Source organism: Antennarius striatus, chromosome 4 (assembly GCF_040054535.1).
Source record: "Antennarius striatus isolate MH-2024 chromosome 4, ASM4005453v1, whole genome shotgun sequence".
Lineage (NCBI taxonomy): Eukaryota > Metazoa > Chordata > Actinopteri > Lophiiformes > Antennariidae > Antennarius > Antennarius striatus.
The window spans coordinates 11737371-11761783 of NC_090779.1; the positions used below are offsets into that span (position 1 = coordinate 11737371).

General features: G+C 42.3%; 1 protein-coding gene across 15 annotated transcripts; it reads left to right on the forward strand.

Annotated features, from left to right (window-relative positions):
* The first annotated feature begins 3712 nt into the window (after positions 1-3712).
* Positions 3713-24236, forward strand: c2cd5 (C2 calcium dependent domain containing 5). Of its 15 annotated transcripts, XM_068312383.1 has the most exons (32): positions 3713-3738; positions 3833-3993; positions 4466-4574; positions 4720-4806; positions 4950-5121; positions 5216-5311; positions 5472-5627; positions 5738-5975; positions 8113-8273; positions 9765-9989; positions 10400-10488; positions 12413-12521; positions 15681-15795; positions 15896-15994; positions 16084-16198; positions 16316-16395; positions 16464-16650; positions 16734-16898; positions 17432-17476; positions 17953-18093; positions 18177-18240; positions 18360-18421; positions 18656-18754; positions 18862-18951; positions 19059-19137; positions 19511-19603; positions 19713-19781; positions 20125-20157; positions 20441-20542; positions 21719-21912; positions 22010-22156; positions 22313-24236. In XM_068312383.1, exons 3-32 carry the CDS (start codon positions 4485-4487, stop codon positions 22430-22432), a joined length of 3522 nt encoding a protein of 1173 aa, XP_068168484.1. In that variant the 5' UTR covers positions 3713-3738; positions 3833-3993; positions 4466-4484; the 3' UTR covers positions 22433-24236. The 15 variants fall into 15 exon arrangements, with proteins under 15 accessions (XP_068168484.1, XP_068168483.1, XP_068168486.1 ...); XM_068312382.1 differs by lacking the exon at positions 3713-3738 and having other exon boundaries at positions 3745-3993; XM_068312385.1 differs by lacking the exon at positions 3713-3738 and having other exon boundaries at positions 3745-3993; positions 20471-20542.
* Positions 24237-24413: the final 177 nt, after the last annotated feature.

Consider the following 24413-nt stretch of genomic DNA (forward strand, 5'->3'; position numbering starts at 1 on the left):
AGCTACAACAGCTCACATCACTTAATTAAACATACCTATTACTCAGGTGAATTAAGCTCCCTGCTTTGCATGTTGGCTTTATTCTATGTCATCTGAAAACCAGAGTCTGCACAGTGCGTCAAATCTGATCCAGATCAAACATGTTCTCAGTTCTCAACCCAATGGGTTATGTTTCAGCTGTGACCTTGTGGATGAGTTCTCAAGAGGCTTTATGCAACCAAGTTTTATGCCAGAGTAGCCCCCATTAAATTTATTGAAGAACTAGACAGAAATTGTGATATGTTTGAGCTAAAATAAGTTCCTGGTACCAGAAGACAGGTTTTTTTTTCTTGGGTGTAAATGCCTGTTTCGTCTGGATTACGTCTCATATTTGTTATGAGAGGTCCCGTGTTCGACTCCCGGATGAGCTCCAACTTGTTACACCCCAGAGTGATGGAATGTCTAGGGTGCTGGGACAATGAATGATAACCAACACCAACCAGGTGTCTGGATCATGTAGGAGGAAGAAGCTTTGTTTTTACAATCAGTTGTTCTGAGAACAAGTAAATGAAAACGAATGTGGGGGAGGAGGGAAGGGAAGGTCATGCCAAAATTTCAAAATAAAAAACCCCCAATCCTAATCTGATTTTGTGAATGGAAACAAAAACCTGCCTAGTCTAAAAGCAGACACAAAAAAATACAAATAAATAGAAAGGTTGGCACCGACCACCTAACCTAGTGTATCTAAGAAAGGAAAATCTATGTGGTGAAAAATGTCTAGGACACCCCCATACTTACCTACTCCCCACCTCTTACCAAAAACATCAATCTGAATGTCTCAAACACTAGCAGTGGCTTCCAGAGCATGAAGAGGAGAGAGAGATTCTGCAGCTGATAAAGGATAGGGATTGGAACAGTTTTCAGCTGGACCACACAGGTGAATGGTTATCCCGAAAAAAATTGAAAGGGAGAAAACAATTAGGATTTGTGCTAGAATATAATACATTCATTTCTCATACATATATATACTGTATATTCTCATATATATATATATATATATATATATAAAACTTACATTTCTTGTTGTAATTACACTGAGAAAATGTGTTTCATCTTGTTGTAGACGAGATAATCACAATCATCTACAGCCGTTTATCTGCTTTGGGGCTCACGGGTTTGATGACCCATATCTTAGCTGGTGGGGTACAACCCAGAGGAGACACCAGCTCATTATAGGACCACATAAAAAATAAGCAACTACTCATGCTCACACTGACACCTACAGACAATTTGGTGTGACCTCTTCTGGAGGTAGGAGGAAGCATGAGAACCCATGCAGACATGAGGACAACATACAAATGCCACAAAGAAAGGAATCAAGCCAGAAACCTTCTTCCTGTGAAGAACTGTGCCAATATGCTACCCCTAACCCAGGATCCATTCTTATTATACTGTAGATACAAAATGTTTTTGATCTTTACTGTCCAAAGTCTAATTTTAGTCTGACTAGGAGAACTCTACGAGATAATTAGCTGTACTTAACCCTGTTTTGTCAAACCAATTCATTCATTCTTTTTCCTGACAGTTTATTCTTATTACGTGCAAGAGAGGAAACTCATTCATTTGTTCAGTTTCATTTGTTCAGTATGTAAATGGCACAGCTGGTTTTGTTCTGTGACTATCAGGGTTTACTGTAAGACCCAAATGCGAAGCACGAGAGGTAAGTAAGAAAAAAATGTATTTAACAAAAATGTGGAGAGATGGTGGACCGGTTGACCAGGCTGAACAGGTGAGTCGGCAAGAGGTAAGTAGTTGAAGCAGGCAGATGGGCTGGAAAGTGATCAGGCAACAGGCAGCAGACCGGAACTAGAAACATGGAGAGAACAGAGTTACCACAAGTCGAGGTTTGAGTCATGAGAGCCACAGTGAAGATACTGACTAGCAGTACAAACGAATTGGCGATGAGTGGTGGGAAGCTGGTCCTCATGGAGGTCTGGAAATTGGAAAATAGAAGACAGGTGTGCTGCTCTGCTGCCAGGAGTAGCCATGCCCAGGTAGGTGGGACCCAGGTGTGACACCGGAGAGGAGAGAGAGAGAAGGAGCAACTGCCAATCCTGACAGTGACCTAGTTGTGTGACTTCTATAAAACGAGTTCTTCTATGCAAGTGACAGTAAAAATAGTGGGGCTGATGCGTCTCCAGAAGTACCGGTCTTTGTCCCATTTGAGAGACGTTATGAACGCCTCAGTCCTCGAATGCTACATTGGGGGCAGAGGTGTGAGCCGCTTACAGTATTATGAGACGTATTTATTAAAGTTTGACTACGTAGGACATCACTGGAGGCCTGGGTGTGAAATGCACTGATGAAGTACAGTATAATGGAAATTTCACATGTTAGTGGTTGTTTTGGAGTGTTGTCAATTTGTCAGTGATATGGAAGACCTTGTTTTCATAAAGCTAGTGAAAATGAGAAGGGTTTTTCATGCATAGCAACACTTGGAGCTGATCTTTCTCAGTCAATCATGTATTATACATAATACCTTCAAACACAGTGGAAAAAATACTGTTTCTTAATAAAAAAATCAATAAAGCCACCATCACCCTAGTCTCCATAAACACAATCACTGTCCCATCATTTGACAGATTAGATAAATGAATGAACAACTGCATAATTCATAGAATTATTCTCAGACAAGGGGGAGTTTAGATATGGGTGAAATCAACTTTAATGATCCTCATAAAGGGAATTATTTATTAGCAATTATTTATAAATTCATTTCATAGATACTCAGATTTCACAAACATGCACACATCCAAAATGCACAGTAGTCACAGCATAACACATAGTAACTGTTGTTACCGTTTAAAAACATACACACATACACATAGACACTAACCCACATTAGAATGCTTCCCTCTTGCTTCGGACTGGTGCTGAAATCCTTCGTTATTGTCTCATATTAACTCAACCAAGTCAACGTTTTAAGAAATATTTCTCTCTGGGTGGTAATTCTTTATAATACTGTCTCCAGTATAAAAGATACGGGAAATCAAAACATAAAACCACACAAAAGTCTCAATAATTTTGCTGCCAGCCTTTTCAGACCAGGGTTTTCTATGACTTTGTACAGTATACTGTAGACCACATGTGTCAAAGTCAAGGCCCCGGGGCCAAATGTGGCCCGCCGCATCGTTTCATGTGGCCCGCGAGAGCATAAAAGGTCAGGGTGTTTAAAAATAAATAGGTCAAAAGTGTGCGTTGACCAAAAACTACATTTCCCACAATGCAATAATTAAACCCATTTTAACTGACAAACCGTTAATATGTCCGATGTTATTTTTCTTTATTCTCTTAGATAGTTTGAACTTTTATTGAAGGAGTTCTGCGGGTTTAGTAACCTGACAAATTAAAAGAATTTGTGTTATAACAGAACAACAAGCAAACATTTTTTCGGTGCAACTATAATGTTTGTAACTTGAATAAAAGTAATAAATTCAGTTATTTAACGTTAAGGAGTAGTTGAATTTATTTTTACATTACAGTGAGTTACATTTAGTGACATTTATTAGTTGTATCTGGCTCTTTGAGGACAGCCACTATGCTGATGTAGCCCTCGGTGAAAATGAATTGGGAGGAGGAAAGTAAATTTGTTTCTGCCGTTATGTCAGTGGGTGGCGGTAATGAGCGCAAGAAGACAAAGAAAAGAGAAGAAGAAGAAGAAGAAGAAGAACGGGTGACGGTCACGCGCTCAGGCTAATCGTAAGTGTTACGCGCTAAGCAGCAATATGCGTAACGTGGTCTGATGTAACGCTACAGTTACAGTCGTATCTGTAACACTTTGCAACCGTACTAGAATTTCCAGCTTGTGACCGACGTTTACTCGCCTGTCCTGGGAAATGGCATCTGGTGTTATGGAGAAACACGGAGGTCAGATTAGTGGTGGGCAACACGCAGTGTCACCATTAACCGTTCCCGCTGCCGCTTTGACAGCTGCCTTCTGATGCTCTGTCCCTGGTGAGGATGGATGTCACTATTTATTCTGATATTAACCAGAAATAATGTTTTACTGGTGGATTCTTTTGCTGTGTGGTTGTACAAACATGTTCGATCAGGTAAAGATGAGATTGGGACGTCAATGCAGTCACCTGTGCTACTTTTCTTCCTAGCCTTGTCCTGCTAACACAGCGTAGCTAAAGGAAAGGTCTGTTGTGTTTGTAAAGGGTCGTGCAGTCAGTGACTGCTAAAGATTCGATCAGCTATTTTGAGCTAAAATTGAGTCGTGAACTAATGTATTACCTTGTGGGTGTTTAGGTAGGGGAGGGGGCTCTCCACACTGTCAACAACATATGCTAAATGTAACACGGAAGCCCCCTCTTTAGTCTTTGATGTCCTGACGACAACCTTAATTACAGCAGCTGGAAAACTGACACTTTTATTGTTTTTTCTTTTTCTTTTATTATTTTTTTTTGGTAATATTTGTTCACAGATCGACGTGATATCAAACCATGCCTGGGAAACTGAAGGCCAAAATCGTGGCGGGACGCCACCTACCTGTGATGGACAGAGCGAGTGACCTCACTGATGCGTTTGTGGAGGTGAGTAACATCTGGAAAGAAATCTTTGTTTTCATTATCTATCTTAATGAACAATGTCGTCTGTTTGTATGTGAGTTGCATGTGGATTGCCAATACAATTGATAATACAATGGTATTAAAAGATGCTGTGTGTTTTATCTCCTAGGTTAAGTTTGGAAATACAACTTTCAAAACGGATGTCTGTCCCAAATCTCTCAACCCTCAGTGGAACTCAGAGTGGTTCAAATTTGAGGTAATACACCTTGGATTGTCTGTTTGATCGTGATTATGCAGGCTGTGGTAGAATTAGCTTGATCCGTCATTCAATGTGAATGGATAGTTCTCTGTTTCTAGCCACTTCTCCATTGTCTTACCGCCTTCTCTCTTTTTGTTTAGGTTGATGATGAGGACTTGCAGGATGAGCCACTGCAGGTCACAGTGTTAGATCATGACACTTACAGTGCTAATGATGCCATAGGGAAAGTTTACATTGATATTGACCCACTGCTGTGCAGTGAGGCTGCTTCTGTTATCTCTGGATGGTTTCCCATCTATGACACCATTCATGGTACAAGAATAAACTAATCTGACCCCTGTAGCATTCCTCCCCTTTAGTATTGTGCCCTACAATCCTTTTTCTCTCCTTTGCTGTTTTTCATCAGGTATCCGAGGGGAGATCAATGTTCTTGTCAAAGTGGAGCTTTTTAATGATTTGAACCGCTTTAGGCAGTCATCCTGTGGGGTGAAGTTCTTCTGCAGTATGTCTGATTTGAATATTGTTTTGTTTACAGTTTAAAATTGCATTGCAAAAAAGGTTCATTTTTGTGACATAATTTATTAGTGCAATTTTAATATTGGTGTTTCCATTGACTGAAATTGTGTGACTCTTTGTGGTCTTTGTCTGATTGTGTATGGTAGCCACATCCATTCCACGGTGCTACCGAGCAGCGATGGTTCACGGGTTTGTGGAGGAACTTGTGGTGAATGAAGATCCAGAGTACCAGTGGATTGACCGCATCCGAACTCCTCGAGCCTCCAATGAGGCTCGTCAGAGGCTCATCTCTCTTATGTCTGGTAATAACAATGAAGATTATCTCCTTTTTATGTTAGCGAGAGGAAGGAGAATTTTACCCTCTTTTGATTTTTATTCATTTTTGTAAATGTGTGTGTTACCCCCTGTTTAGGAGAGCTGCAGAGGAAAATAGGGCTTAAGGTACTGGAGATGGGTGGGAATGCGGTGGTGGGCTATTTACAGTGTTTTGACCTGGAGGGAGAGTCTGGCCTGGTGGTCAGGGCCATCGGTACTGCCTGCACACTGGACAAACTTGGCTCTGGCGGTGCCTCCAACACCACCACACATACACACCCTAACACAGCCCCTGCTTCCAATGCCTGCAATTCCCCTTCCAAGGATGGAAAGGAGTGAGTATGACCCACAGACTCTAGCATGGACCTCGTCTGTTTATATGTGCAAGTTTCACCGTGAATCTGATTTGTGAGAATGAGGGAACCTGATCAGTGCATGAGACTGAGTGTGTGAATGAAATATAATGGTTGAAAGTCTTTACAGTCCAATAGTTTTTCCTGTGTGTGTCTCAGTGTCTTTGATTCACCTTTAGTTTGTTCATCTATATTGTCACACTGTATATTTCATCATGAAACTAACAGTTCACCACATATCCTGAGACACACACACAAACACACATTCAGTACTCACAGCCATCCTCAAGCTCCCCTCCTCCCTTGTCTGCTCTTTTAGACCGCTCTTGCATGGCTTTCTGCTTTGCCTCTGCATGTTCTAGTGCTGCATCTATTAGTGAGTATCTTGCACTATTAATGTGTTCTGCTCATCTTCTAACAGCGTGCCCTTTCACTTTGTTCTGTTCTGTTCTGTTCTCACTGTGGCATAACTATGACCGAGTGCATGTGTGCCTTTTCTATGTTTTTGTCCATTGCATCTATCGTTATATGTTGGGTTGTTGCATTTCATGGGGATGTCAACTCTTTCTTAGCCATTATTGTTGCCTTGTTCATATGTTTGTGAGGATATTTGACAGGTTATAAAACAGTGTTCAGGAAATTATGCTTTGAAACTGTAGTAAAGTATATTCTTCTGTACATTATTTACATGATTTTTGTAAAATCATAAAAATAGGTCTCACAAATTCATGAAAAGTTGACTTTTAACAGAGATTTTCTTGACAATATTTTGAACAAAATCCAAATAGCTATACAATAATGATTACAACCCACAATTTTTATATTTGTTTTATTTTTTCTTGCTATGCATGCTTTCTAAACATCCTTCAGAGCACAAAACAAAATAATTCAATTTGATTTACAATTTTTTTCCTATTAAAAATGTTCATCTGAGACTCCAAATTACAGCATGTTGTCTGTTGGATAGTAATTTTTTTCAGCAATAACAAAAGCCTTTTTTGGAGTACATAAAATCCCTGCTTGTTATCTTGCTCTTCTCCTTCTCTCGGCCTTGTTGCCTTTTTTCCTGTTATGTTTGCATCCCTGCTTTTATCTTTACGTGACACTAAGATCTTAGTGATGCATGAGGTTCCTCCTGTTGTGGCGAAGTCGTGGAGTAAGAACTTCTTTTTGTGTCCTTTTCCACTATATTGCAATGTTGTCGTGTTGGGTCTTGTGTTCGTCTCTCTCTTCCTCTATGGCAACATTCGGATTTGGATGTTTCTCACTTCTCATGTCCAAATTGGCCCCTTTCTTCCTCTGTCGGCGTGCTGGCTGGCCCAGGTCTCCCCTTGCACACGGATGCCGCTCCACCCACAACAGCCCAGTGCATTCAGCCTGCAGCTCCCAGAGACTGTCCCAGAACTTCTCTGTCTCAGTTCCCACCCTCATCTTCACTGGTACGCAGAGGCGGGAAAGTAAAGAGATACCATAAAAGGAAGAAGCATAGCATGCAGAGAAAAGTAGACGGTGATGTTTAAAAGGAAGGAGCAAACAAACGTTAATGTTGGAGTGTGGTAGCTTCACAGCCTCATTGTAGCAATGAAGCCATATGAGGAAAGCAGATGTTTTTGTCAGAGAAAGACAAAACAACCACTTTATGGTATCGTCAAGTCCCCTCTAACCTGCAGAGTATTTTGTCCAATGATTGAAGGTTGGGCAGATGGGTTTCCGATTGCAAACAGCCAGTAAAGCTGCAGGCTTTCTTGGCTGTTTGTAACAAAAATTACTTGAGCTGCATCTTCAACCCTGAGGAAGGGCCCTTTACGTCACTCTCCTGGGACACATGCTTCAGCTCATCATCCTCTGTTGAATCCTAACTTCTTGTGTACCACGTTGATTTCTTTAGTTTGATATGTGTTTGCCTTTCTTTGTGGTTTTTTTTTTTCTAATTTTGCTTTCCATGCTTACTTTTATGTTCTCCGGCCATCTGTAGCACCTCAAGCTCACCCCACCAAAAAGCAAACAAACCTTTCCACTCAAAGGCAACTGTGAACCGCTCCCATATGTGCACTCATAGCCTCAGAGGGTGAGGTGGTGACTGACGTGAGTGTGTGTATGTGTGATGTTCTCCTGGCAGGCTGTATTTTGGTGAGGACCTGCTCTCGTCCTCCGGCCCGCCAACCCCTTTCAGAGCCCTTCCCACCTCCTCTTCCTCTCCTCCCCCGTTTGCTCCCTCCAAGCCATGCAGCCGCCAGTCTTCATCGTCAGATACAGACCTCAGTTTGACGCCCAAGACGGGTAAGAACAATTGGCCTCGTCCCCCCCACCCCACCCCCCCTTTGGCATTCTGAACCATTCCTTCTCTTTTCCTCATTGTGGTGCTACTCTGGTGGTGGTTTTTGTATTTTTGTTGATTTATTGTTTTATTATTGTTTCATTGTGGTTGATTTGGTTTTGTAACTGTATGTTAACCTGTGTAAATATTTGTGTCGTTCCATCCTCAGTGGCCTGCTGTGTCTATACTCTTTTAAACGAAAAGAAAGACACATCAGTACCCTGTAATGGTTTTTCCCCATACGCCCCCTGCCCCCTTGTTTTGTTCTTAAATGGAAGCACTGTGTCTCATGAGGGTCTGTTGTTGATCTAAGGTCACTTCTTCATTAGCAGACATTATGGTTAGTCATTGAAGAAAAGGTAAGTGTTGTAAAACTCTGCCTCAAGGACAACTTGACTAAAATTTATCACAGTCAGTTACACCCTGAAATCCCCATCCTATCAGGGGCCCCCACCCCAATGCCCCCGGAGGGAACCAGTAGCCCTCCAAGCCAACCCACCCACGCTACTTCTTCTCTTTGTTTCGCATCTGTTTCTTAGGCCCCGTCCACACGGTGCTGGATCTTTCCGAAAACGCAAGTTTTTTGTTGCGGTCACCCTTATTGTCCACACGACAAACCAGATATCCGGGACGAAAACGCTGGGCAAAGTGACGTTTTTTGACAACGCCGGCTCTGCGTTGTTGTGTGGACGCTGTAACCGAAACCTTCTATCCGGGGGGCGTTTCCCTGCGACAAAAACCTATGTGACGTTAGTTTGTGTGACCCGTGTCTACATGTACACACAGAATGGACGGAGTTAAAACCGGCTGTTTTCCGACGTATAACAGCTCCACATCGAATGATAAACATGCTTGACAGTTGGGTTTTTGTTGTCTGTTTCTTTCTTTGAGTCATAAAGTTGATATTTATTGTTTCATTCACAAACAAAATTTAGAGGGGTGGGGGGGCCCTCGCCAAAGATCCCAGTTCTGGGTTGGACCGGGATGTGCTGTCTGCTGGTGGGAGAACTCTGTGATGGAGGTCGTCCTCCAGGACGTGAATTTCCACACGTCCCAGTCCTCTTGTCGTTGTCAGAGTTGTTCTGCTTGTAAACTTGTTGATCAAGGCAGTGATGTGGATACGTGTGGATGGTGATTTTTTTGTAAATGCTGTTGTGTGGACACAATTGTTTTTTATGCAGGGTGAAAAAAATTGCGTTCTCAAAAATATCCGGCACCTTGTGGACATGGCCTTATACACTATTCCTCTTTGCCCTGTTTTCCCCCCCTTTGTCTCATCAATACATCAATAAATTGTTTTAGAAAAGCACAATTTATCCTATTCAGTCTGTCTGATAGGATCCCCCTCTCATCTTTCCATAACTTCCTTGGTTTTTACGCTCTCCTCATTGCTTTGGTTTGTTTTCAGTGCATCTCTTCTCTGTGCTCCTTCATTCTATGTTTCTGCTGGACAGAGGGGCCGAAGCCTGTGAGATGCAGGCCTGGGATCTTCCTCTGTCCCAGTTCCCCAACCCTTTCCACAGACATTTTGTCCCTTCCTGGTTCTGGCACAGTGGGCTGTGGTCACAGCTTGTCCCCCAGATCCAGCACCCCGCCCCCTCCCTCCTCCATCCACTCAGACTCTGCTCTGCTGAGAAAGAGCGTGTCCTTCACGGAGGACCTGCTGCTGGCAGCCTCTGGTATAGTAGGAGCGCTGTGTGTCGTTAGATAGCACAACCGTGCAACAATACGCTTGGCTAACAACAGAGCTGTTCATGGACAGACTGGTTTTTACGTGAATCATGAACTGCTTGTCTTATCTTGTAATTGAGAAGTTACATTTTAAGCTGATCTAAATCTAACTTTGATCCTCCTCATCATGTGGTTGGATGTGTGTTATTGATGTATCAGCAGGATACCCTAGGTTTACCTCTCAGGCCCGCATAAAATATAAAGAGGAGTCCAGTCTTGCATGAGAATGATGCAGATTTATTGTGTGCAGGTTCAGCAGTGTGTTTCACTTGACATTAATCATGCAGTGTATTAATCAATGAACTGCTTTGTTAAACCTGTGTGTTAAAACTGAAGGCAGATTCTCCTTTGTGACCAGGAATGGGCAGCGGGGGCAGCGCCGGCAAAGAAGCAGGGCCTCTGAAGACCCTGCTCAGACAGCAGACACAGACGGCTCTCGAACAGAGGGTAGGATGACAATTCACACACATTAGCTTAGGCGCTACGTGCGACTGAATTCCCTGCAGTTTAATTTAACATGCCCCTACCTGGTTTCTTTTTTCAGGCTGAGTTTTCAAATATAAGCAGCATCGCTGCAGTGAGAGCAGAAAGAAAAAATGTTTCAATGTTCTACCCACAATTTCCAAAACCTATGAAATCAGCAATGTAGACATGACATTTTGATGGCTTGCATTGACAAGTGGTTGATGAATCGGCAACAGCTCGAATTTATGTCCTAATATCTGACATGAGTTTACGTATTTAGTCAGTGGACATTTATTTATGCTAGCAAGACTTCGAGGCGTTAAATTGGGAATTGGTCAAAGAGCAAATAATGTTCCTTTCTCTCTTTTTTACCATTAATGCTAATCAGGGAGCATCCTCCTCTGGGTTATTGATAAACGCCAGGGTATGTCTGATCAGTGTGACTCTGTCTCTCTCCACCTTTCCTACCTTGTGACGAGCCAACGGCCACCACAGAGTCTGAATCAACTCCTGACCCTACCCTCTGTTGCTGTTTATAGACTTCAGACGGATTTAATTATTTATTTATTTTGCATTTACATTGGTGAACCTGGTTCCTGATTCTGTTTTCGCTATCAACTCACCTGTTTGTGTCATGTTAGCAATTCTGTCTTGTTCGTGGGGCGTTGCTTTGGCAACCAGTGAGGGCATTGTACATTTGTAGGGTAAACAAAATCTTGCTGACAAAGTGAGTAGATTCAAGATAATAGCACTGGTGTAAAACATGTTCCTGTGACCACTATCTTTTTTATCCTTACATGAATGATATATGAGCATGTTAGCTGGAGGGCTGGAGTCTAGGAGTTGTTTGACCGACTGCGTGTGTGTGCCTTCTGGACACTGCAACACCTCACTCCTGTCTGGCGTCTTTTTCTGAGCATGATTTGGTTTTGCTGTTTGAACACTGAGAATGAGCACACTTTGCCTCATCACTTCATTCTTGCATCGTTGCTCCAAGGAGAAGATGTCAGTCAAACTTATGGCTATCTTTCTTCTCAGAGTACTGGACAAGAGCTAAACTGATGGTACCTGATTTCTTTTCACCACATAAACCTGCATGATTGGAAATCACGAAATGACACCTTCAGGTCTTCTGAAAAGGTTGCATCACTTCATTCAAGAGTGAATATCTAACATCTGATAGCTAATACACGGTGCTGACGGTTCCAGCTCCTCCTGTAAGTGTCCGCATGGTTTTGCATCACATGATTTAACTGGACACAGAGCAGTCCTCATCCTCTGCCAGGATGTTGTCCATGTGTGAGACCTTCACCTCTCAGTCCTTATTCATGCATTTTTGCAGGTGTGAAAGGATTGCACCAATCACTTTCACACCCATTTGAAATGCTCTTGAATTTGTGTCTATAATTTTAAGCTGGAACAGACCCAGTTGTGACTCCCTGTGGGTCAAAACCTTGCATGGGGGGCCACCACCATAGTTATCTTTACTGCATGTTGATTCCACTCCCGACATTATCACCAAGGTCTACACTTACTTTGAGTTGCAACATAATTAAGTCACATATTGTTTGTGACTTATGAAAATTTTACAGTACAGAGAGTCTGGCTTGGTTCCAGTTTTTAATGTTTTTTTTGTCCTTGTGGAGACATTTTTTAAATATATTTTTTTTTAAAAAATGACTAGTTTTTATGGTTCTGCATTCCTTTTGTGCCCCTGGCAGAGTTGTGTGCTCTGAATTTACTCTCAGTTTTATAAAACATGCACACTGACTCTATGGTATTAAAACCATGTTAAGACCTTTACAATAAAGTATCCCAGAGGAGTCACTAAACATGATAAACAAGAACACACTGAACAGGCCAGCGTATTATTCCCTGCTGTGAGTGATGAGATTGTTCTCTGCAGGAGTTTCCCTTCTTCACCTTGACGTCCTTCCCTACTGGTTTCCTGCTTCATGTCGGTGGAGTTGTCAGCGCTCGCTCTGTCAAGCTGCTGGACCGTATACACAACCCTGGTAAGTTCAGTGCACACAAACACACAGTAGTGCAGCCTGTCCATTGTCACGTGAAATGATTTGAGCTCCTCCATCGACCTCTAGTGTTGTGTGAGTGTTTGATGTTGATTCCGGCATTATCCAGTTGTGTTGAGCGGTCTTCCTTTGTGTGTTTGTGTGATCTCAATCTGTATGATTAAGAGACATTTTATTGAAAGACTTGAGGTGTGTGTTAAAGCTGCTCCTGGTCACAGTTACAGATGGTTGGAAGCCTTTTGATTAAAAGTAAAAAAGGTCTTATGGATGGGTGCAATTTTCACCTTGTGTGTGTGTGTGTGTGTGTGTGTGTGTGTGTGTGTGTGTGTGTTTATTTACATGCTTATAGTTTATGGTTTATAGTTGCGTCGTTGTCGTGGGCTGTCCCCCGAACCTGTAGGACAATCGTGATGCATGGCTCCAGTCCGTTGCCTGCTGCTTCTGTTGTGTGGCGTTGTTGGCCGCAGGTGACGCTGTGCTGTGTTTTACATATAAATATATATTTCAGCACCTGGATTTAAATGAACTTCTCTGTCAAGTGCTTCTGTTTAAGGTGTATTATGGAGACAATTTTTGATGGGCCCTATAGTGATGGTAAATTTGTCCATTAGGTTAGTTCCTATAGCTGTCCTTTTGTTTAAGGCTTCTAACCGCTTAATTCAGAAGATTAGGATTTAGAAATACAGTATTTGATTTAAAATTTTAAATAAGAAATTCAGCGTTTTTCTTCTTATAAAATCATAGCAGAAATTCATATGTAGGTGAGCTTTTATATATGCCTGAATGCATGTGTGGTGGTTATCTTTTAAAGAAAAAAAAACATAAAAATAATGTCAAATACCAAATCCTCAATTGTCAAGTTTGCAGTTTTAAAGTTATCAAAAAAAAATTGGCATAATTTTTCAGTTGGATTGACCAAGGAGGTAGTTGTTCATCCTGCAGCTATTCTGCTGATTAATAGTCACAATATATTCTGAATGTAAATATGTTTGTTAATTTATAAGAAAAGTTCACTGCACACCTTCGAGTTCAGAAGGTAGAGTGGAGATTTTTTTTTTTTTTGGTAAAATCAAACTTAATACCTGAAGTATGTGCAGGAGTTCAGACAGACCTGAAGCTGTACCTCTTTATACTCTTTTCCTTGTCAACCTTCTCTTTCTTCCAAGATTATTTTTGTGGGCCTCGATATAGTCTGTGTTTGCTCAGTGACCTTCGCACTGTGTGTCTCTGCATAGTGACTGTGAAGTGCTGCTGTTGTCCTGCGCTTGTTTGTTAGACTATTTCTTCTTTTCTTTTTCTCTCTTTTCTGTACTAACGGTGTGTTCTGGCCCAGCCTTGGGTAACACGCGCTCATACAAACTGCTAGACTGGAATAGTGCCACTGCAGGTATTTCCCCCCTTTTACTGCTCTCACCCACAGGAGTGATGGCAGCTCAGTGAAGCTAAAGCTTTAAAACGTGCCTGGAACAGACATTCAACCATCATAGATCAAATATCCTAAATATCCACAAATTCAACTCCAGTGAGTTTATACAGCTGGAATGTGATGAATTCAGTGACCTGCCATTCTCCTTACTGTAATCTGTGTGAGTGTGTGCTGAGCTGAGTTGAGCATGTGCCGTAACCCCCCACCCCCACCCCCTCCACCATCCAGCCTGGCCTGCCCCAACCCCACCCCCCACCCAGCTCATCTTGCTGCTCAGAAGAGCTTCAGCTCTTCCTTATCGTTGTCCCAGTGCTGTTCTAACGCTTCCAGAAACAGCAAACCTGCCTAGACCTGAGGCGGTTTAGGAGGTTCACTCTGTGACAAAGAGCCACTGACTGGGCATGTGCATTCCTAACTCACTGGGCCGTATTCATACTGAGGGAGAGCGGGAAGGAGGGATGGATGGATGCATGGATGGATGCACTGGAAGCAAGTAGATTGGATGGGTGACAGTTGAGGAAAATTAAAACGTATTTAGACGTGACGGTGAATGGATCGTACCCCAAGTCTTGGCAAAGGAGCACAACATTCAGCTTTTTTTTTTTTTTACTTCCAAGGTAGACTTGATTTGAAGGCCCCTGGTAAATGAATATGGCCCTTCTCTGCCCATGAGCGTGCACATGGTCATGAGCGTGAACGTTGGTGAGCCTCTGCCTGTGTGACATGCTGCTTTTGGTTTAAAGGAACACAATCTTGTGGGCCTGATGCCTGACCATCAGCCATTATTCTTCATCTTCTCAGTTGATGTCCCCCTTCTGTTTCCCCCTCACTCATTACTCTCCCCCCACGTATCCTGCCAGCTGAGTTTCTGTCTTTCTGGGGCATTGTCCGCATGTAGCCCTCTCAGGGAGTCATGGGGTGTCGCTCAATACCCTTAATGTTGCTTCCTTCTTATGGTTTCCTGTTCACTGATCCAGAACTTTCAAATTAGTGATATCAATCACACAACCTGAAATAAATCAGGTTCTCCTAGTCAATCTTGGTAAAGCAGAGCACAACCTCATGAGACTACTGAAACAGACCCATGATTTAGCCGGTATGATGAAGGCTTTATCTTTTTGAATTGAATCCCTTTGTCAGCAGGGTAGGAACCAGTTTTTACACATCAGATGCATGCCTTTAGGTAGTTACTCTTTTATCTGTCCACAAGATTTCCTGCCTTGCTGTCAGTTCTCTAGAGATGAGATGCACGTTTTTCTCACCTGTCTCCTTACTGTTAGCACAGCTGACTGAAAGGAGACACGGAGAAGAGGGAGATGATTTTAATTTAGCTCATGCACAGTGGAGAAGTCTAATTGAGAACGCACGACTAACCTAATCGTTGACTTTGCCTTCATCATCATCATCCTCTGTCTCATTAAATCAATCTCCTTGTCACTTTCACAAATTGAGAGTTTTGGCTTTGGTACACCATTGAACCATAAGTCATAATAAATAAAAAATGCACTGTTTGCTGTCTGTTGATTTCCTGGTAAATCAGAGCAGTAAGATTAGAGACTCGCAATTTATATTTGCATTTCTTTCTTTCTTTAATGGTTTACAACCTCCGGTTACGTTTAGTGGTGAGCCCACTACCTTGACCGTAGTGTTCAGTGAGGGTTCAGACCAATGGAATGCCTCATGAAAGCTTGGTTGATTCAGAATGTTGTTTTTTGCAGATGAGCCAGAGACTCGTGACGCGTGGTGGGAGGAAATTCGCCAGGAGATTAAATCTCATGCCAAAGCTCTTGGTTGCCATGCTGTTGTGGGGTACAGCGAGAGCACTAGCATCTGGTATGTACGACACTTGGGGAAAAATACTGGCCTTTTGTCCATTTTCTCATCCTTCTACCTTCTCTCTTTCTTTTGACCGGCCCGTCTTCCTTCCACACAGTGAGGAGGTGTGCATCCTGTCGGCCTCTGGCACGGCAGCCATCCTGAACCCTCGGTATATGCGTGAAGGTTGCCTAGATGTTGGAATCGCTGACCACAGGTTCTTATTCAGGGACTAAATTGTTGCGTGTACAGTTTCTGACGGTGGTGTGTTTGTTTATCTGATACTAGATGGTCTGTGTTGTTCAGCAGGTTTGAGGAGCCATCTCCCCCGAGCTGTGGCTTCTGCCATATTCCCTACGATGAACTCAACATGCCCTTTCCCACACAGCTCACCTACTGTTACCACTGCAGACGGCAAAAGGTCTCAATTATGTTTTCCCATTTGTCAAATCGAAAACTCCTTCATGTTCATACCGTTTTGAATGCAGTTCAGTTAAAAAGTGATGAATTAATGCTGATAGCTGACACGTTTTTAAAGGTTCCTGATGTGCTTTTCACAACAATCGACTTGCCACCAGAAGCAGCTGTCACAGGAAAAGGCTGTCTTATCCAGGCCAGGTACAAAGTTCCTACAGTCTCTTCTTTATTTGGATCCACTCCATTACTTAATCTGTATTGTCTTTCAGGTTGTGTCGTCTGAAAAAGAAGGCCCAGGGTGAGGTGAATGCGACAGCCATCTCCAACCTCCTCCCTTTCATGGAGTACGAGCTGCATACTCAGCTGATGAACAAACTGAAGCTGCGGAGCATGAACGCCCTGTTTGGCCTCCACATTCAGATTAACGTTGGAGAGAACATGCTCCTGGGTCTGGCTGTAAGATCACATTTTAGCTTTAACAGCTTAATCAAACATGGGGTGTGTTTGAGCGCACACATAAAGTGTATGTGTGTTTCCAGTCTGCTACAGGGGTGTACCTGACAGCCCTGCCGGCTCCGGGGGGCATCCAGATTGCAGGGAAGACTCCTGGTGATGTGAACAACGAGCACCATATTCTGATCATCCAGAAAAGGATCAATGACACCATTGCCAAGAACAAAGAGATCTATCAAATACACCCTCCGGTGAGACACACACACACAAACACACACACACCACATGCATGGACGGCAAAAACTCATTTTAACACTAATAACAAAAGTCGGACAGAGCGTTGTGATACGTAGAGGGATAGGTTTTTCAGTTTCTTTAGGTGTGACTCCATTTTTTTGCCTCCAAAGTTTTCACAAAACATGATTTGGTTCTGTCTGTATACGTCTGTGACTTTGATCGTAAAGCTGTTTCATTTCAACACCATTATGGTCTTGGGAATCTTGTAGAAAATTGTGACTCTTGTTATCCCGTGTAACATGAAAAAGTTAAAAGCGGTGTTGTGTGAATCTCACGTTAGTTATTTAACCGCTTCTCAATTCAAATTTAAAATGATACAATAAGTTTATGGGCTTGACTGTCAGTTGTCAGAATAAGACTACAAAGTTCTCGACATGAAACACTTCCTGCCCTTTTTCACACGCAGTGTTATATCAGAGTAATCATGTTTAATTTTTTCATTGATCACAACAAGTGTTTCCCTCTTGTCTTTCTCCGGTCATTAAAGAAATTATTTGCCTTGGACCCTGAGGTGTTCTGCGGCAAAAACATGGTACTGAGCATGACAAACATTAAGCTGTGAGAGCCAGCAAAGCATGATGAATATTTCACTCCATTAATCACAATAATACAACACTTTCAGTTTAACCGTTTACCGCTCTTAACCGGGGACGTTGGGGAGCAGGATGATGTGTAACCTAATGCAGGGACACCTTCTGAGGGCAACCCACTGTAGACTCCTCTGTTTTAATGTATTTATAGTACGACCATCAAGCCTGCCCATTTACACACTCACCTCGATATGTTTGTGTGTGTGTGCCACTTTTTCATATCAGTGTTCAAATTAACACCAGTGTGAAGGTGCTGCTGATTGGTTACATGAGCATGTGGTTTGTCATTAACGGTGTCTTCTTTTACCTACGCAGTCTGGACAGATGTGTGGTGTGAGTTTGTGTCGTCTCTGTGTTGTCTCCGGCATTCTTTTTGGCATCTTCTCTGCTCAGGCAGTTTCTTGTCTTTTCCTCACAGGAGCTGATGGAGGAAGTGGTCGGCTCTCCCATTCCAGAGCCGAGGCAGCGATCCAGACTGTTTCGCTCTCACTCAGAAAGCTCAGATGAAGTGTCAGAACTGGACCTTTCCCATGGCAAGAAGGATGCCTTTGTCCTGGAGGTGTGTGTGTGTGGTTTAAAAAAAATAATTTTTTGTCTACCATTTCCAATGTTAAGTGTAACCGCTTGCGGCCTTTTCTGTAGATCGATGACACTGATGCTGTGGAAGACATCCACTCCCTTCTTACTGATGCCCCAACCCCTTCAGGTATGATTTACTCGTTGCATCATCAAACACTGCGCACTGACTCAAGACTCTTACAAATGCCATTCCTGTACATGTCTCCTTCATCATTCCTGTTCAAAATTCCCCTTTTCTTTCCTCAGGTTTCTATAGCTGCAACACTGAGGTTATGCCTGGGATTGACAACTGGACTCAGGGGGTTCAGGTCACTCTTCATTATATATTTGTTACCAAATTTAACACATCAACTTTCTGATATCTCCAGCAAACATTTGTTTGAAATAATTATCATGTATTTACATGCATGTACATTTTGCACAATTGGTATTTTTTCTGCAACTGAGTAACAGTCTGAAAATATGTTGTCTATTTCTGAATATTAGTTCCATTGGTCTTTTTTTTTTCCTGCTTATGTCGTGTTACTGCTGCTATCTTCCAGATGTTTACATCAGTGAGAGTCTTGAGGTTGAGTAATGCTAATCTTACAAACCAAGGTTTAAACAAGATCTTCACTGACCTTTGTGAGAACCTCCTAAAGGTAAGATTCCCCTATTGATCAGTGCATAACTTTTTGTACTCACTGTTTATGGTTGCTGTAGTGTTTTGAATGAGGAGCTTCAAGTTATTTCATGGTGTTTGTTGCAGAGCTTTTATTTTAAGCTGCGCTCAATGATCCCTTGCTGCCTTTGCCATCTCAACTTCACCGTGGCCGTACCAGAAGAAGAACTCATACAGGTGAGGAGGATCAGGCCATCTCTCATTTGTGAAAGTGTGTTCGCCAGAATTCATTGTAAAATTGCATTTGTTGTTACATTGACTGCTGAGGTCTGTCTGCTTTCCAGGTTGCTGTGACGGCAGTTGCCATGACATTTGACAAAGATCAGACTCAGGAGACATCGGCAGACAAACCCATCACCAAAGGTGTGTCTTGGTAAAGGAGATTGTGCATTTAGATTGTTCTGGGGAGTTTTGCAGTGTTTCGTTTCTTTCTAATTACTCATATTAGAAGCTTAGATTTTGTTTTGGCATCTCTGAGTTGAGCTGCTACAAGAGCTCATACTTCTGCATTAATGGAGCTACGGTTGAAATTCAGTGTTAATTGAACCTTTAAACTGCTTGTTGGAAGATAAGCAGACTTTAAAAAGTTTGTCTTAGTTGTACTGAAGTATGAAATCACAACTGTACTACTATATGGTAGTCTAACAGAAGTTCTAGCCGTTTGAACATTGCTTACATCACGTTTTATTTTTGAAATCACGCTAAAGTGTCCACGTAAATGTTTGCATCTTTTCAGGATGCAGTGAGACTGAAGAGCAGCTGCAATTTCCCTTGGAGTTGTGTGCAGACTCGTCAACCACAAGCGCACAGACGTCATCCAAAATATCTGGTGATCTTACTTTTTTTTTTTTTTTTAATTTGCTCCCTGACCACCTGACCCACACAGCCTAACAGTATTAACAGACATTGCCCATGTATGTCCTCCACTGACACTTTAGGTAAAGTCTCTTTACTCACCCCAGCTGCAAAACTCTTCCGAAACCAGCTGGTTATGGTTTGTTCACCAGGTAAATGGACATCGGTGTGTCGTAGCGTAGTGTGTTCTGTTGATGTAAACTTAGATTGCAGTGCGAAGTCTAGGATAGACATCATGCTCCAAAAGAAACATGGTTTACTTTCCATTCACACTGAATGAACACAGGAACAACGGCACCCTAGTAAGCACTGACCCTGAACAGGATGTCATATTTGGAAGGTAAAGTATGACATGCGGTGTTAGACTTAGCATGATGAGGACTGGCATTGATTTAAACTCCTTCTAAAACAAAGTTTTAATGTACTGTTTGTGTGTGTGTGTGTGTGTGTGTGTGTGTGTGTGTGCGTGTGCGTGTGCGTGTGCGTGTGTGGCAGGTGTCCCAGAGACTACGAACATCTCATCCAGAGGTAAGAACTATTCTCCTCCCCAGTCATCTCCCCATGCCCCACCTCCCCACTACCAAACACTACTACCCTCCCCTGTTTTGATGTTTCATCCTTTTCTCAGACAAAGTTATCTTGCACAGCTCCCAAACCTCATCCACTTTTGTTCTTTTCTTTTCGTTGTTCGTTTTGGTGTATTTATTCATTTTCTTTTCTTTTTCTTTTTGTATTTTTCTTCTCTTTTTTTCATTTTTGTTTTTGTTGTTGCGTTTGTGTATGTCCGGGTACGTGTGTGTGTTCTCTCCAGCTGCCTCCGTTGATTACGGTTCCTTTGCAGACAGATGCAGCACCTGGCTAGAGCTGCTTAGGCTGAAAGCTCACACCATAAGACGGGGATCAGTTAAGACAAGTAGGAGGACACATTCTCTAGCACACTCTGCGACCACACACACAAATACTCAACGCGGTCTCACAAGCAAGCCCACACAAACGCTTGCATACATTCACAAACCCCATCATGCATGCTGCTGGGGGGTGGAGCATCATAAATCAAGCACCAGTGCTTTAGCGTGAGGGCGAACGTTGAAGCCCCGCCCCTCAGAGGAATCTACAACCTGCAACTTGGCTTTGAAACGCCTGTATTCCTGCTAATCATGACGATTAAATTGATAAGAAGCTGTTTGTTGCATTCAGTTGGCCTGTATGCAAGCTTGCTGCAATTTGATGACTGTCGAAGGATTTCTTTGATCTTTCTCTGCATTGCCAATTGTGAATCTGCTTAAGCTGAGAAGATTGCTCATGATTGAGGATTGACTGCAAACACACATCTGAATGTGGTAGAAATCACAGTGGGGGGAGGGGGGATGCTTTTCTGTGATGTCTGGTATGACTTTTAGTCCTCTGATGTGTCAACAAAACAATCGAATGTGTGGCTCTGAAGGTTCCTTGTTTGATGGATGTAAGCCACATCAGGTAAATTACCACTGAGATAATGGTGCGTCTTTATCACACACATGTCCTCAGCTCTTCTCACAGCTGTTTTTGTCAGTTTCCATTTCTCAAACCCTTCACCACACACACACACACACACACACACACACACACACACAAACTGACGTAGAATCACGTGCCTCTCTGTACTGCAGATATGTATTCACACATGTAAGCATACTCAGCTGTGCCCAGGTCTGTCTGTCTGTCTGTCTGTCTGTCTGCAGACGTTCTTCAAGTCTTGTCTGTTTGCCACAAACTGCATGACGTGCATGACATCACATGCTTTCCAGTTGATTGTCTTGCCTCACCACTGCCTGTTAAGTCATAGATGTTCACGACGCTCAATCGTCTGGCTCACTCACATGCTTTGTGTAGACATGTGTTACTCCTGCTTTGCACAAACAGGATTAATTATTGTATTTCTGCATTCATTTACCACATTCACATTTCTTTCTGCTTTTAAAGTTCAGTATCAGCTTTTAATTTATCCATTGCTGTTGAGTTTTCAGGTATCGCCATTTCCTACCCTCTTTGTATTTTTTCTCTTCTTTTGTTTCTCTGTCTTTGGGACCTGCTCTTTCGGAACATGCAGTTTCATCTCTGGAGCGCTCCAGTCCATTACCTGATGGGCGTTCCCGCTCACTGCGACCGACCCGTCCATTTGGGGGTAGCGCAGTCACCGTGGTGAAGATGACGCCACTATCTTTCCTCCCTGGGACACGCATCATTAAATACCTTGGAATCATCAACATGTTTTTTATCAGAGAGACGACATCGCTGCGAGAGGTAAAACTGCATGCACTCGCAGAGTCCCCAGGATCATATCTGAAACCACAGAGTGTAGACACACCTTTTCACATGATGCGTTTGTGCATCACTGCAGGAAGGCGGCGTCAGCGGATTCCTCCATTCATTCATAGCCGAGGTGTTTGCAATGGTCCGAGCCCATGTAGCAGCCCTGGGTGGTAACGCAGTCGTGTCCTACAGCATGAAAGAATGTGTGTTTATGGAAAATCCAAACAAGAACCAGGTACACACACGCAACCGCACAATCAGCCTGTTACCTGTTACAGACTAGAGTAGCACTTATTTATGACAGGTTTACAATCATTTAACAACCTTCATATGTGGTAATATTGATGTAATATAGAGAAAAATGGCTCTTATCCTCCTGTTCTTGCTGTAGGCTCAGTGCCTCATCAATGTGAGCGGTGATGCCGTCATCTGTGTCATGGAATCGGACCAAGACCCCACTCCCTCAAACACGGGACAGACCTGCACTAGTGGAACAGACGGGACGACGTGACAGGGAACCAGACCTTCACCTCCTCTGTTTGGCAAAGTTGTTTTTGAATATGACAGTCCAAATATTTGTCTGCCTTAAAACTCGGTAAGATGCTAAGGTTTGGACGAAGGTAACCAAGAATGCTCCAAAACACTTGGGAGAAGTTTTGTTTTGTTGAAGGAGGATATTTGGGAAGTACATACTGAAGTAGCTCTTTGGTCATCTGAGAGTATTTCTAAACAGCATCTCCTGCCTTTTTATTACAGCCGTCCATATAGGGATCACACACAGATGCAGTGTGTTGGCTCTGTTGTATGGGCAGAGATGAGGCTCGGGTCAGCTAAGACAAATTAATCCAGCAGATCCCACATAGAGTCATTAAATAACCATACTGAAAGGGACACACTTTTAATAATTTACATGGAGTCAGATGCTTTGTGATACTCTGCTTTCCTCAATGGTGTTTTCAGATTAAGTTTTGAATTTTCAAATAGAAATACATTCAGAGAGCTCATACCACCACCAAAGGCAACAGCCCACTCTTTTATGATATAAATCTGCAAATAAAAAATAAGTGGTTATATTTAAAAAATTATGGTTGTACATAACAAGAGTCAGTATCATCTTTCAAAATTTAGTGCAGAGAATAAATAATGTTTGGGACATTCTACACAACAGCCTGTGGATAATAGGGATGATGATAATAATGCAGCTGTGGGGTGGGACTACGAACTAGAAACTTGTTGTCTGGCTCACTCAGGGATGAGAGAGGCCAATCCAATCTTTCTTCAAACATAAAAATCATTTGTATTTGCCCCACAGTGTACTTTAACAAATGTAGTCCATGTTATACCCCTCCACCATGTTTCAGGGATTGGAGCTGGAAGTCTCTCTGACCCGATCTTTATAGGAGCAAAAGGCTTTTGATCTTCAAGATGGAAAGTTTACTTAAGTGGGTTCTAATACTACGGCCCAAGCAACCCTTCCAACCTATTTTGTTCTTATTAGTTAATTGGTGATGGTTTTAACGTTTAAGTTAGATTTTTCATTTCGTTGATTCTTGTCATAGTGTTGCTCAAAGCAGTAATGTGATTGATTACTCTTGCTTTTACATTCACTATTACAAAAGGTCAGCATACAGGCATTTAGAACATGTGTAGGGCATGAAAAGATTTTCATTGCTTTATGTGAAACAGCTTCAAGTGGTATCATTTGTCCACATTTTCTAGTCTGGCATCTGGAGTGAGTGGACAGATGATAGCCGGTGTAATGTCACATGGATTCCAGTCTTGGATGAAGTTTTTATCTTATTGAGTCAGTTTATGTTGAAGTAGCTCTTGATTTGGTGTCAGCTCTTACATTATTCCTTCTTCGTACTCCATGCAATCATCGACAAATGTCATATAATGTCCGTGAAGCTTCATCACTGTTGCTTCGGCATTCATTCTGAATAGTCCTCCTACTTATCTGACTATCTTCAATATTCATGTCTATCGCTGGAAAAAGTTTCTCCTGGTGTCAGTGCCACCTGAAAAGAAATTGTAAATGTTCCTTAAAATCAGATTTTAGTATTTTTGTATCATTAAACTTTTGGAGACTACTGCTCCTGTTCCCCGTGCAATCAGTTTCTGGTATGTTGACTTGCTGTCAGAAAATTTGTGGTACTCTAATTTGTTTTGTGTCTGAAGTTTAGTGTCGGTTTCTTATTTATGTCAAAAACTTGAATGTATATACATTTGGATGCTCATACTTTGACTAGCAGCATGCAGACCCACTTTATTATTGCCATGAGTCTGTGTAGGGTTTGCACAATAAAGTCCAGCAAACACGTGTTTGTGTGATGATTATTTTTTAAAGTCTAGTTTTCAACAGACGTGTGATTCGTCAGCAAGAATGTCAAAGTGTGATCATAAAATTTTTTAAAAAATGATCAATGATTTCTTCATGTATCATACCTGCATAAACATAAAAAGAATTTATTGTTAGTAGAGAATGACTTCAA

Bases quoted from the DNA above. Each gene is read 5' to 3' on its own strand.
- c2cd5 (XM_068312383.1), top strand. From the start codon at position 4,485: ATGCCTGGGAAACTGAAGGCCAAAATCGTGGCGGGACGCCACCTACCT. The intron at 5,976-8,112 runs GTGAGTATGACC...TTCTCCTGGCAG, and splicing joins CCTTCCAAGGATGGAAAGGA to GCTGTATTTTGGTGAGGACC. The intron at 20,543-21,718 runs GTAGGAGGACAC...CGGAACATGCAG, and splicing joins ACGGGGATCAGTTAAGACAA to TTTCATCTCTGGAGCGCTCC.